This window comes from Phaethon aethereus, assembly GCF_964289735.1.
Source record: "Phaethon aethereus genome assembly, chromosome: 5".
NCBI classification, from domain to species: Eukaryota; Metazoa; Chordata; class Aves; order Phaethontiformes; family Phaethontidae; genus Phaethon; species Phaethon aethereus.
Genome location: NC_138579.1, coordinates 70911453 through 70925076, shown reverse-complemented (window position 1 = coordinate 70925076; position 13624 = coordinate 70911453). Strand labels below are relative to the sequence as shown.

Below are 13624 nucleotides of genomic sequence, written 5' to 3'. Positions count from 1 at the left end.
TGAGGCGGGCGCGAGGAAAGCCGAGCTGTGCCGAGTGCTCTCCGATCGCGCCCGAATTCCCTTTCGCCGTCCGAACGGAGACGCCCGAACGGGCAATGCCCGAATCCGCCCGAAAGTGACCGAACCGGGCCGAGCGCTCCGATCTCACCCGAAGGCAGGGTGGGCGGAGGGAGGGCAGCGAACTCCTCCCAGGCGCGCGCGGACGAACGGTCGCGGCGCACTGGCTGCCGGGACGCTGGAGGACTGGCGGGCGGCAGGGGCGGGGCGCCAAGATGGCCGTCGTGAGGCGAGGTGAGCGGTGCGTTGCCATCGATACCGACAGCCCTTTTTCCCCCGTTTCCCGGCGCGGCGGAGGGTGACCGGGGGTGGCGGTTTCCCACCGTGTTAGAGGTTACCTCTCGCCACCCCAGGCGGGGACACGATGCGAGCGAGGCCGGGGCCGAGCTAGGCCTCGGCGCCGAGCCTAGCCCGATAGCCATATCGCGACAGCCCCGACACGCTGAGGTAAATCCCGGCAGCTGAGGGCCCTGTGTCAGCCTGAGCAGGGGCTTGGTCCTTGTGCGGGCGGAGGAGCACCTTTATCCGCAGGCAAATCGCTTTCCTGAGGCCGAGTAACTCCCCTTGAAAATTCAAGTCTTTGCTTCAAACTATGAACCACTGGGATTCAGAGGAAAAAAAAATTCTTCATTAGTGTGGTCAAAATGATTAATTTCCACTTCTTTCAAAGGGGTCAAAGGTTTTCCCTCAAAATGTAAACTTCAGCCCTAGGTAGATAAAGCTGGTTTTGAAAACTTTGAACAATTAGTGTTTGCCCAAGTCCTAAAAACAAGTTTGTGTAATGAGGTGCACTGGGTAACGTTAACTATAGCTGCCACGTGCTTTTAATACAGTTTTGTCATTTAAAAAAAAATTAAACCAGTTTTTTAGAAAATGGGCCATGTTCTACCTCAAGTAAGCATGCACAGCATCACTTACAATCATGTCTAACAGCAGCCTGGATAAGTAGTCAGGCTTTTGTTGTATAAAATGCTTAACTGGAGTGTGGTCTGTAGCTTTTATCTACAAAACCGCCCAGGAAAGTCAGCAGGATTTGGTTAAAGGGCTGTCTGAGAGCAGGACATGTATTAGAGGCACGCACATGTGCAGACGGACTCCAGCCCCTGCGGTGCATGGCTGCTGTGCTCCCAAATTCAAGTTGGGTACCTGAGCGGCTTGGAAAGAGTTGGGCTCACAACCCATACTCATCCCAAGTGCAAATACCTTGTTGCCTGGGAGTTACCCTCCTACATTAAAGAACTGTGTAAAAGTGGTGTTACACTTTGTTTTCTTCTGGACCATACAAGTTCTCAAATATGGAGAAATCAGGTGCCAGCCTGCACGCAGCAGAAAGTTGCTACGCCAGGTCTCGCTAATGCAAATGCCCCCCTTCGCAGAATGCTGTTCTTGCTGCTGCAAGTTTGCATGCTTCATATAAACGCTTTAAAATTGCTACTGTGCTTTTTTTTTCCCTGTGCCAGAACACTCACTTTCAATTTTAAAATCCCCTAGCAGCAATGCAGACTTCATTAATCCTAGCAGTGAGACAATCTCAGGGTGTTGGGATTAGCAGCCTGCTGTTATACCTGAAATTATATATTCAACTGGCATAATAATTACTACTTAACTGCAGTATTCCTTTCACAGGCGTGTTATGGGGTTTAAGCATTTAAGCCGTGTGAAATGTCCCCTGTTGCTCAGCGGGAGGCAGTATGTTCTAAATTATAGTGGCCATCAAACCCCTCCTTGGAACAGATGCAGGAATGTGGTCAGTGCCCTCTTGTGGAAAATGATTTAAAGAAGAAAAAAAAAAAGTTTCAAAATAAAGTTGGGGAACTGCCATTAGGGAATTCACTAGGAGTTGCCTGTACAGTAAAATTGTACTACTCTAATTATACCACTGGCATCCCGACAGCGTAGCTACCCAACATGGATAAGGCTACGCCAGTATAGCTTAGTGTTTGGCTATACAGAAGAAGTTTGTATCTGGACGCTTCTTGCGGAATAATAACACGTCTGCACCTGCAGTTGTGGTATTTCAAATTAACATCCTATTTCATAGTCTAAAATAACTTTAAAATGGAGACATCTCCTTACTGCTGTGCAAGAAAGGAAGTACATCACCTTGACACAAAGTGTTACTGTTTATACCAGGGTATAAATACAAACATATCTTTAACCATTAGTCACAGCAGAACAAGATGTGTAATGAAACCTTTAACTCCCATTCTGCAAAAAGAAAGCAAACATTTGTCAAAACGCATTTTGGCTAAGTGAAGAGACGAGTCTGTTAGGAGCCTATAGTCCCTTTACAGAAAGTGGAGAGGAGATGAAGCCCATCCAGGAGGCGTTTCAGATCGTAGACAGTATGAACCGCCTTCTAAAATTGCTTGCCTATTTCCACCACGTTCCCAAATTGGATACTTTAACTAGGTGCCTAAAGTTAGTGGGGATTAATTTGGGCCCAACTGCATAAAACTATGAGGTGACGAGGACACTAACCTCAAGAAGCCCAGGGATGAAGATGGTGAGGAGAGCATGTCCCACTGATTTGATGATAATGAGCTGTCTCTGAGAAGATGGATGAAATGGCCTTTCACAGACAGTTTTGCTTTCTGTGAAACAGAGATCGTAACTTTTTGATTCCTCATGAGTCTGAAAGAGGCTGAGAATATTAGAGTTACTTAAGAGGTACTTTAGCAGGTCATTGCCATCACTTTGCAAGGGAATTTTTTCGGTGTTTTTTGCAGGGGATAAAAAATGTACTGGTTAGCTACAGAAAATGCTTGGTATTATTTTTGTGGGTGATCAGAACACGTTAAGGTTTTACACGGAATGGCTTTTGAAGGGAGCTGCTTTGGAAGGATGTTCCCTAGAGGAACCAGGGAGCCCTGTGTTCTACATGAACACTTTCCCACAGTTCAAAAATAAATGGTACATTCTGACTCTCTTGCATGTTTCCCTTGTTCCTGCATAGTTAGAGGGGATGAAGTGTCATCTGCTGTGAAAGGACAGGATAAACAAGTTCTAGGTAATGCCTGTGTACTTCTCTATGTTTTGAAAGAGATGGGTTCCTCCATGAAAGTGACTTTTCACAATGGGGATTTCCCCCAAATTATTTTAGAATTCATGTATTTGAAAAAATTATTTTTGGAACTTGAACTGCATGATCTGAGAAAATAGCAAGTCTTCAGTGAACTGAAAAAAAAAATTATATAAGCATGCTTGACCTCTCTAGTAACATCAGTTGTTTGAATGTTTCTGTAGCACTTTCGGGAAATATTTAGACTTACTTTCTTCTCTTTATTTCTTCCTTCTCAACGGAAAGGAAGAACTGCATCAGTTGTATCCTTTTTGTACCTTTCATCCCTCACATGTGGGAATCTTCAGGAAGACTGTCTGAAATGGATTCACATCTTCCTGCCTAATAAATCTGCACAATGCTATTTTTGTGTTATTCCTTGAGTTTTCCATTATCAGCACCACCCATATGAAGCAAAATTGGTAGAATATTTCTTCCATGGGAAGAGGTATTTTTGCAGAATTAGCTGGGGTTTAGCTGAGATTTTGCCCTGATCAGCTCCCACTCATGCAGAAGCCCCTTTAACCCACCCTGCAGACTTGAGAGAGGGCTGACAGCCATGTTTGATGATCACGTAACCCATTTCCTTAGGAAGCAAGTCTAAAAATTGAATTTATGAACTGATGGACGCAAACCCCATGCAGCATACACCTCACAGACAGCTGACACAGCCGACGAGGTAGTAAAAGCAGCTTTAATAGTACTTCCTCTTCTCCCATGTTAATTCACCCAGCCTTTACTCCTGCCAAGATGTAAGTAACCTCCTAAGAGGAGACACCCTTGGCTTCAGAAATTTCCATACTTAGAACCTATCTAGTAATTTTTTACTCCACCTTCCTTTAACTGGAAAAACACAAAAACCTGGTTCTGTTTTAATAAAATGAGCTTCTGTGGGAACTGGAATACATCCACTGCGTGTGGGTGAGTGCCCCACTCAGAAGCTGGATGGGCAGTTCTGTAAAAGGTGCCTGGGACTAAGACCCTTCTTGGAGATACTCAAAGGATTTGGGAAGAGCTGGGGGAGAGAGGGGAGGATAAAGAATACTTTGAGTATAGAAAGATGTGGAAATAATGAGATCTGCACTGATAACTTCCTTATATAAATTACATTGTATTATTTAAGGCTAAGAAAGGCATTTGATTATCAAAAATACATACAAAGGGCCAAACTTTCTGGATTCTTGGAGTCACATTCCAACTTCTCCATGTGGTGGTGAGCCCCAGGGCATCCTACGTATGTCTCCTATATCGCATTAATAACATGCTGCTGTGCCTCAAGAGAAAATGATCCCTTCAGTACCTATGTACCCACTATATAGGAATTGTGTCTACCCGTGGGGGCAAGTGGGCTCCTGAAGACATCTAACTGTGAGGTACCTCCTATAAACTTGGCATTTCAACTCATGCTGCAGAGAGGGAGCTGGCATGATTTGACACTGGACAGTAGTTCATCCCACCCTGCTTGGGAACTGCTTGGCTAGGAAGGTGCCCATCTCTGCTGACTCCAGGCGACTAATTCAGACTCGCCTAACTTTAGGCTGGCTATCATTGTGGGATGGCTACAGGTGAGATGATCTGTCCTCAGCCTGTAAGTAACTTCTCCCTATTTGTACGACAGCGCGTACTGTATTCCCTGTCCTTCAGGGGTATTTTGAGGATGTATTAAGGATTGTGGAGCTCTCGTACTTTGGCAGTGGATCCCCATAAAGGGACAAATAACTAGAGTTAGATATTATGTCATAGTATACAACAGTTAGTTTTGTGAGCAGTGAATTAAGGAAGTCTGTTTCTTACGAATTTACATCTCAGAGTTGAGCTCATGGCCTTTCTCAGGCACGTAACAAAGACAGAGCACAGCTTGCAGACTTTCCATCATGTGGGCAGTAGTATGGCCTGTCTGCCTCACAGAGACACCTATTTTGAAAAACTTACAGGAATTTGATGTATTGGAGCCTGCCAACCCTCTGTCAACTTGCTTAAGGCTGACTAACAGGTATAGAAGTTGTTTGGGGAAACGTACACATGCACACACACCCCTTATTTCCTTAGGCTACCTAATACCCCACTACATACCAAATATTTTTTTTTTAAAAGGAACTAAAGCCAAACCTGAAGCAGAAAGCTTTTATCCTAACTCCTGGTGTTGGCAATCTCTGAATTTCTGAACCCTACCAGTAGGCCAGTCATAGTTGAACCATTTAGTATAAAAAGGCGCAGCAGTGTATTTGGAGGTTACTGGGAAATGGCAATTTTATGAAATGGATCCCACCTCATTGCTATGAGAAATCCTTAACAGCGGTTACCAGCTGTCATCTGTTCCTTTACAGATGCTATTTTATGTAAATGGGATTTATTACATCTTTTACTTCTTGGTGACTCTTGCAATGATTGTTTATAAAAGTAAGTTGCACATATTCTAACACAGAAGTAGGCTGTGTGCTTATGACATGCTTGTGGTTTGTCAGTATGCCTACTGTATTTTAGAGTCATGGAATAGTTTGGATGGGAAGGAACCTTTAAAGCTCATCTAGTCCAACCCCCTGCCATGAGCAGGGACATCTTCAACTCAATCATGTTGCTCAGAGCCCCGTCCAACCTGACCTGGAATGCTTCCAGGGATGGGGCATCGACCACCTCTCTGGGCAACCTGGGCCAGTGTTTCATCACCCTCCTTGTGAAAAATTTCTTCCTTCTATCTAGTCTAAATCTCCCCTTTTTTAGTTTAAAACCATTACCCATTGTCCTATCACAACAGCCCTGCTAAAAAGTTTGTTCCCTTCTTTCTTATAAGCCCCCTCTAAGTACTGAAAGGCTGCAGTTTTCCTGGCTTATTTACACTGTGTTATTCTACAGGTCAAGTTTTCAGTTATCCAGATGATTTTTTGGCTCCTGATCTTGCCTTGCTTTTCATTATGGCCATTTTTGAAGTGCTCCGATTATACTTGGGTATGTCATGTTATCACTGTGCCTTTTCAGTGGAATATAATCTTTAAAAATTAGTCATTCTGAAATTGAGTGTGCGTCAAAACATGCCGGTTTAGCAGACTAGCAGATATTTGGAGACTGTCGTTCATTTATTTCATTAAACTTTAGCTGACTGATCAATAGATTTGGCCAGAGGGTGAAATAGAATTTTCTCTCATATGAAATATAATCTATAATGCCATTAAAAAACAATAGCTGGTTTGTCAGAAAGCAATATAACTGGGACAGCTGGAATGCAGTTTACAAGTGAGCTGAACGTGCTGAAACACAGATTTCCATTCACTGAGGCGATACAGCTCCTTTTCAGCTGCTTCAGCAACACAGACAAGTAACCAAATGGCTGGAGCCTCGTGGAACAGGTAATGCTAAGGATGTCCCTGAGCAGTGTATGGCTGCCACCGTGACTACACTTTTTCCTTTCACTCCTTCTGAAGACACATACCAGCTACAACATCTTCATTTCACTAAGCCGTAAGAGCATAAAGGGCCTCCCTGACCCTTGTCCAGAGCTTGCTAAAACTTCATAAAGTCCTTTTTTAAAAAAAACAAGTTACTATTAAAATCTGTGCTCGATATTCCTAAGACATTTATGCAAGGTGGGTCTCTGTTGAATTCAGCTGCCTTGCTGTAGGGGTGAATTTAGCCTGCTGCCTTAAAGCTTTCTGCATATATTTGCTTGGAGCCTGGTGGATGAATAAAGAAGCGAGTTCCAAGTCTAAAGTAGTTAAACAGCAAAATCTACCAAGACTAGCTTGGAAATAAGATGCAAGGAAGAGGTAAGAGCAGCTTCTCCACAATGACAGTAATATGAAATAGGAATAGATTAGCATGGAATATAGAAGATTCTGTATTGCATAAGATTTTAAAATCAGGACTGGATGCTCTTAGATGTGCACCTCAGTCACCAAGTTGTCACGCTAAGTGCGGGGCTGGGGGAAAGTTTGATGGTTGACTAAGAAGCTGAGTGATCAAAATGGTTGCAGCTTCAGAACTGATTATCTGTGGTAAGAAAAGGTAGGCGTCATGACTTTTGAGTATCAACTGATTGCTCTTTATTTAGATTAACTTCGGTTGGCAAGAAATGGATTGTCCATTGGTGTCTGGGTTTGTTCTGACATTTACTGACAGAGCCTTGATTCAGGCCAGTATTTCAGTGTACTCTGAACCGTAAGAACTAGAGCCTTTTTTTGAACAGAAATACTCTAGACTTGTGGCTTGTGATACTGTCAGAAGAAATCAAAGACTCATATAAGCTTTTTGTTTCCTTCAAGGTTCAAAGGGTAACCTGACAGAAGAAGAGGCTCCATTAGGGCTCAGTCTTGCAATCACAGTCGGAAGTGTGATTCTGTCTGTGTATTTCCTGGTGTGGCAAACTTACGTGCTGAAAGCAGACATCATTATAAATGCTGTTCTTCTCTTTACATACGGGCTTGAGTCAGTACTAAAGGTCATAGCCATCGCTGCTTTTGTCAGCTAAAACCTAGCAGTTTTCAACAGGTTTTCAACATTTCTTCTATAAAAGAATGGTTTTGTATTTCAAATATTTTCATTCTTTTGCATATAAAAATCCTGCAAAGCTTTGTTTAAAGTACAAATTTTTGAGGGGCAGAGATCTCCCTAAATGGTAGGTGAAATATCCTGTCAAGCAGCTGTGTCACACTACCTCATCAGTTAGCTTATTTATGGGCAAAGGCAAGAGATGATTCAGCAAAAACACTTACTGCTCTGGTATTCATCAGGGATCGATACTAAATATTAATTTCCAACACAGAATAGTAGCCAGTGCATCATCTAGCTACATGCTGTTGAGATGATGCAAGTTTTCATGGCACAGCAGCAATGTACAACCAAAGTGACACAGAAATGAATCAGGCCAATATAGTATGGACTCATTTCTGCCTTACTTCATAGACGTTCGTGTTTGAGGGCACAGTTTTTCTTCTGCTCTCATTTGTGTTTTCAGACCTCAGTGGTAATTTCCCGACTTTAGTAGGGCAGTACCTGATTTATCCCACTGGGAGAGAGTTGAATTGAGTTTTGAGCATTCCCAGAGAGCTGAGCTACGGGGTTTGGGCAGCCAGTTCTTACTGACGCAGAGGCCAAAGGCAGTAGCGTGAGGGTACGTTTGTTTAAATAGGATAGCCTTACGATGAGCATAAACATTCACCGTTCACTCACACTTCTGTCCAATTTAAAAGTCCAACAGAATGTTGTCAGGTGTATTTCTATTTGGTGTTAAATGTGTTTATTTGCATGATTCTGCAAAAATGACTACATTCAAGCCTTGTCTTCTAAATGAAGAATTGTGTGCAATTTCAGATTTTTTTACTGTATCAAAAATATGTATGTATTAATGTAAAAATTTGGTAGTTTCTGGGTTTTTGTACAAGCAGTCTTAATATTCAGAATTTCCTATTTTTGCATTTATTTATTCAAATAAATAATGTATTAGATCTAAGAAGCGTTTGAAATGCAGAGCATCTTGTTCAGATCCTAGGCTACAGCTAAGCCACACCAAGGAAGACTTGGGCGAGACTGGATGTGTGCAAAACTCCTCTCATCCTACTGCTGCTATATGTAGGCCATTCTCCTGCACTGGGAAAGTGCACCTGAGGTCTGCGCTAATTTGCACTAGCCAGGGGCTGAAAATACAGTGGTGCAGGCCCTGTATCACCTCAGCCAGACTGCTGTTTTCGTTCTGGTGGTGACAGAAGGGAACAAAAGATGCAAAAGTTCCTGTGGAAGTCATCCCTCAGTCATAGCCGGGGGAGGCCCCTCCAAGGCCAGGTAACAGCAGCTTCTGTCCACGTTACACCACCCAGCAGTCAAAATCAAAACATAGGCATTGGCACAAATCCCCTTGGGCCAGATCCTGTGAAGTCAGTGGCACAACCAACCCTTTGTTGATCAGCAGGAGGAAGGCTGCACCCGTGAAGACAACGTGAAAGCAGCAGAACTGGGTGCTAAGGAGCAGCCAGGAAACTGAATGACCAAATGCTTCTGTGCTTAATCCGCATGAATCAAACACCCACCCATTTGTCCTTCCAGATTTGCTTGGCATAATGGAATGTACTCATCACATACTTGTTACAAGGAGGGACGAACATATCGAGCTGTATCTACCCCATTAATGACGAATGCACACCAGCAAAATCCCTTTCTGTATGCCTACGAATAAAAGCACAAACTGTTGTGGCGTTTACAGCTGCTTTACACAAAGGTCTGGCAATACAACATCTGACAGGTTTTAAAGGAAATACTGCAAAGTGGAATTTTTTTTTACCTGAATGTAGGTGGTACGGCAGACAGGGTGACACACATTCACTTCGAGTTGCAGCCTCTGTGCGTTACCTTCCTTCTTGTGGTGCTCACTACAAACAAAATAAAGACACAATATTAGTACAACTGGAGGTAGCAGAGACCCAGGGTGTAGATTGAGGAGACACTAGTAAAGCTAGCGGAAGGTGTTGCTACCCTGAGGTCTTTGGCCCCACCACAGATCACCACCCTCTCATCTAAGGCCCTACAGCCATTTGTGATGCTGCGCCATCCATGCAGAAAACAGCCCTCAAAAATGGTTCTGATCTGTTAATTAGGTGACAGCTGCTGTGTTTCTGCCTATCCTCACAGCACAGCATGAGTTTGGGACAGTCTGCTGGGCCACACCAAGTAAAGCAGCCTCCTCCTTGAGCTTTATAAAACAGTGGGGTTTATTTTTTTTTTTATATATATATATATATATGTTATAAAATGCAGTGAATCCTTTGCTCCCTAACCATCACCTAGATGAAAAACAAGAACCCTCGGAGAGTGACAATGCTTGCTGATAGTCAGCAATGGGGTAAATATACACATACAATAATAAACATAAATTTTTGAGCTCATTTCAGAGCACTGCCTGATGGTTTGCAGGCTGGTCACAGAGTGCTGGATAGCTGTCAGTGCTTGCTGGATGTCAGCTGGCACCAACCTGGATTTGCACCCTCAAAAGAGCAGAACAGCTCTGTTTCAGTTTTCCAGTTTAAGATAAAATAGTTATTGAACTTTTTTCTGATTAGACGATCACATGCTGGGGTACTTCTGCTGCTGACAGCCCCCAACTCTGTGATGAACGTAGGAGAAGACGTCTGTAAGCTTCAGACAACTTTGTCCCAGGTATTGCCAGGCTCTGAATGGGAATCGTCATTTACGCTGGTGACCCCGATTTCATGACAGCTTCTCTCCATGCTGAGCTGGTACAAAGACCCAAAGTGAACGGGGCCCTGGCCTCAGTTTCTCTAGTCAGGAGCTCTGTTTGGAGAAGCCAGGGCACAGCATTAGTGAAGCCATTGATGACATTTGCCAGACATAAGATTGCTGGAGCTTTTAATTATGAGGCCCAGCCCTTCTGAAACAGGACGAGCAAGTTGGATGAAAACGGCATTAAAAATTTAGAGGAACACATATTTTGAGGAGCTCGGTTTGGGTGTTGTTTACTCTGCAAGGAAGAAGTCTTTGTTCTCAAGCCATCATAGGGGTGTCTGCCGCCAACCTGATTTAAAAGGCTGATCCTGAGAGGCAAGTTAGGCTCCTGGGATTTCAAACCTGGAGATACGCTGAGAGATAGGGCTTTATTGGTCCATGGCTTTTTTGTGTTCCTCAGCAGGCAGAAACAACATACAGCCCAAAACCCAGCTGAAGTAGTACAGTCCTCTTGTGAAGGAGCAAGACTGAGGATGCGTGCTGGTTTGGTTCCACATCTGGGTGCTGAGTTGGTGGAGCGGGCGTCCAGGAACCACCACTGTGCAGCATAGTAATTCCCCTCTTGCCAGTGGCCTCTGCCCCATGTTGAACAGCATCAGCTGTTGCAGGGAAGATGTAATAAAGCTCCGTTGTGGTTTTCTTCCCTGCCCAGAGGAAAAGCTCCCTCCTCTGCTTGGTGGTGTGGCTGGTGGTGGGGTGCAGCACCTCATAGTAGCCTGCTGTGCGTATCTTCATCATGAATGTGGAGCCAAGGCTGCCAGTTAGCAATCAGTCAGTGCCTTAAACATTAAATGGATTCTCCAACAGAATCCTTCCAAATCCCAATTTCCATTCCGGGAAAGCCAGCCCAGCCCAGTGGTCCCACTGAAATAGCCCAGTGGCAGATGATGCATTTCAGGAGGTAGGGATCTCCTGCACAAATCCTTTCAACTGGCAAGGCTTGCTGGGCTCTGGCACAGCCAACGTTCCCACTGCGTTTCCCTTCTGTTGAACCAATATCCCTTCCTCTGCCTGGTGGTGTGGCTGGCATTCTCTAAATGCTGCTTGTCCCCGGGCTGGCCATGTTTCCATAGTGCATCCTGTGCTGAGATCCCCCTGGGATTTCACTGACAGCGCAGTGATGAGGATGACAGGGCGCTGGGTGGGTGCATCACACCAAGTATCGGTTCACATTCTCCCGTGGCAGAAGAGGTTGTTCTCCTGTCAAAACCGAGCTGCTGAAATCGTAACTGTCATGCAGTGAACTGGCTCTCCCCTTGCCTGTCCAGCTCACCCGGCGGCATTCCTCCTGCAATAACTCACCCGGGGCGGTTCCCCTGCCCGGCATCTGGACGCGGGCCAGGCAGCAAGCTGAGCACTAGCCCCCATAGCACGGCAGGCACCAAAGAAAACCACAGCAGCAGGGAACTCAACAAGCACCGAACTAAGGAAGCCAGGCTTCCTCCAGACCCGTGCCCCGTGGTGGAAGCGTTTTCTTATTTCTTTCTCTAGTGTCAGCATTGCAGCTATTTCTTCCCTGGGGCCAGTGGCAAGGGGTCTCTCTAGCATGTACATGCCATGGGTTCAGCACACACCATGGGGATGGTGGGGAGGCCTGTGATACACATGCACTTTAATAAAATGCTCTCAAAAGCCTCATTGTTTCGAGGGGATTAGCTAACCAGATGGATCCCATGCTGCCACAGACCCGTCTGTAAGATCCATGCATTCAGCTGATATTTTCCAGCTTAATGATCAGCTCATGAGCTGATCCCATTGTTTTAAAAAATGTTAAATCTTGAGACAAATTAAGCTAGGTATTCTTTGAAAGTAGTAAGTCTGCCCACGTAAGAGACTGTTTCACAGAATTCAGGGTCCGTCTAGGCCCCCAAACACATGGTCTGCAGGGCTAAGCTGGCAGCATGGCAGACCCCAAGCACAGCTCAAACACCCTCTCTGCAGTCTGGCAACAAAAATTCAGGACTGGCCTTGGCATCTTTTAAAATTTCCGTCTGGGTTTTGAAGAGCAAGAGAGGAGCAACAAGAGATTATGTGACGAGACTGGGGCTTCTAAAGAAACTTTTCCCAGAGAGCATGGGAATGATGCTCGCCACAACACAAGGGCTGAAGCTCAAGTCATACCTGTGCTACTCCAGGAAGAAGCAGCTCTTGCTTCCTCTGTGCCACCTGAGGCCCTGGTGAAAAGAGGACAGTGATCTCACTCCTGACAACACCAATAATAGAGCTTGGACATCCGCAGGGGAGGGCTGATGCAGTACAGCAGTAGCACAGAATGCTCCCTGTGATGGCCAAAAGGGTCATGTACAGTTTCTGTCCGCCAGAACGCATGGACACATGCATGTGAATAACGATGGGGTCCTGCATACGATCGTTGCCCAAGCAGAGCCAACAAAGAGCATCTCCTGCTGAGGAGCAAGCCTTGCTCAGGCTGCACCATGTTTATGCCAAAACATTTGCCTGATGCCCAAGGCTAGTGAGCTTTTTACTCCCCTCCTGTGCCATGGCAGTTGCTTTACCTCGGTTCCTCCCAAAGGTGGACTTAGCAATCAAGCCCCTCTCCCCACTGTAACCCTGGCACAGCTCTGTCACAGCTATGTTCTACCTTTGCCCAGTGCCAGGGGCTGAAGTGTGGGGCCCAGATGTGTGGCATGGCCAGGCCCCACTACCTCTCATCAGCTCATGGTAGAGCTGTGGCAAGATGAGGGGCTTTATGGCCGTGTAACCCTAAGGAGAATAGTGCCACGATGTGGGGTACCCTGAAGGCGGCTCTGCTCCTCACCCCCCACTGCTTTGGGGACCTGGGGAGAGAGGACGTTTTGCCCTCTCCCTCCACATCATGGCACCTTTCCCCGCTGCAGACGTCAGGGCAGAGGGAGCAGGCAAGAGCGACGCCAGAGGAAAACAACCCGCGAGCCAGTGTGGAGCTGCGGAGGAGAGCACCAGGCTGCACAAAAGGTGCCTTGTTCCCCCCACGAGGCGGCTGGGCAGCATGTCCCCTCCCTCACCGGCAATGGAAAACCCAGCTCCAAGCACTCCTTTGCCACCCCTCGCTGCCTTCAGCCTCTCCCTCAGGTATGAAATGTTCTAGGGCGAAAGAAACCTTAAGTTTAACACGTCCCTCCTGAGCAGCACCTCAGCTCAGCTTTTGGTCCCCTTGCACCGGGAACAGGCGAAGGCCCCATCTGCCCCCGGCGCCTTGTGGGGATGCAGCCAGCCCGCCGGGGCCACTGGCTCCTAGTTATACAGTAACCTGTTGCTCCGGGTCCCAGCTCCACCTCT

The 13624-nt window shown here is 45.8% G+C and overlaps 1 protein-coding gene across 1 annotated transcript; it reads left to right on the top strand.

Annotated features, from left to right (window-relative positions):
* Window positions 1-272: 272 nt before the first annotated feature.
* TMEM80 (transmembrane protein 80) lies at window positions 273-7580 on the top strand (the record flags this gene model as incomplete). The annotated part of the gene is given in 5 exon segments (XM_082000231.1): window positions 273-291; window positions 5336-5397; window positions 5401-5518; window positions 5972-6064; window positions 7375-7580. Coding segments are annotated over 5 exon segments (498 nt in total).
* Between the last annotated feature and the right edge of the window lie 6044 nt (window positions 7581-13624).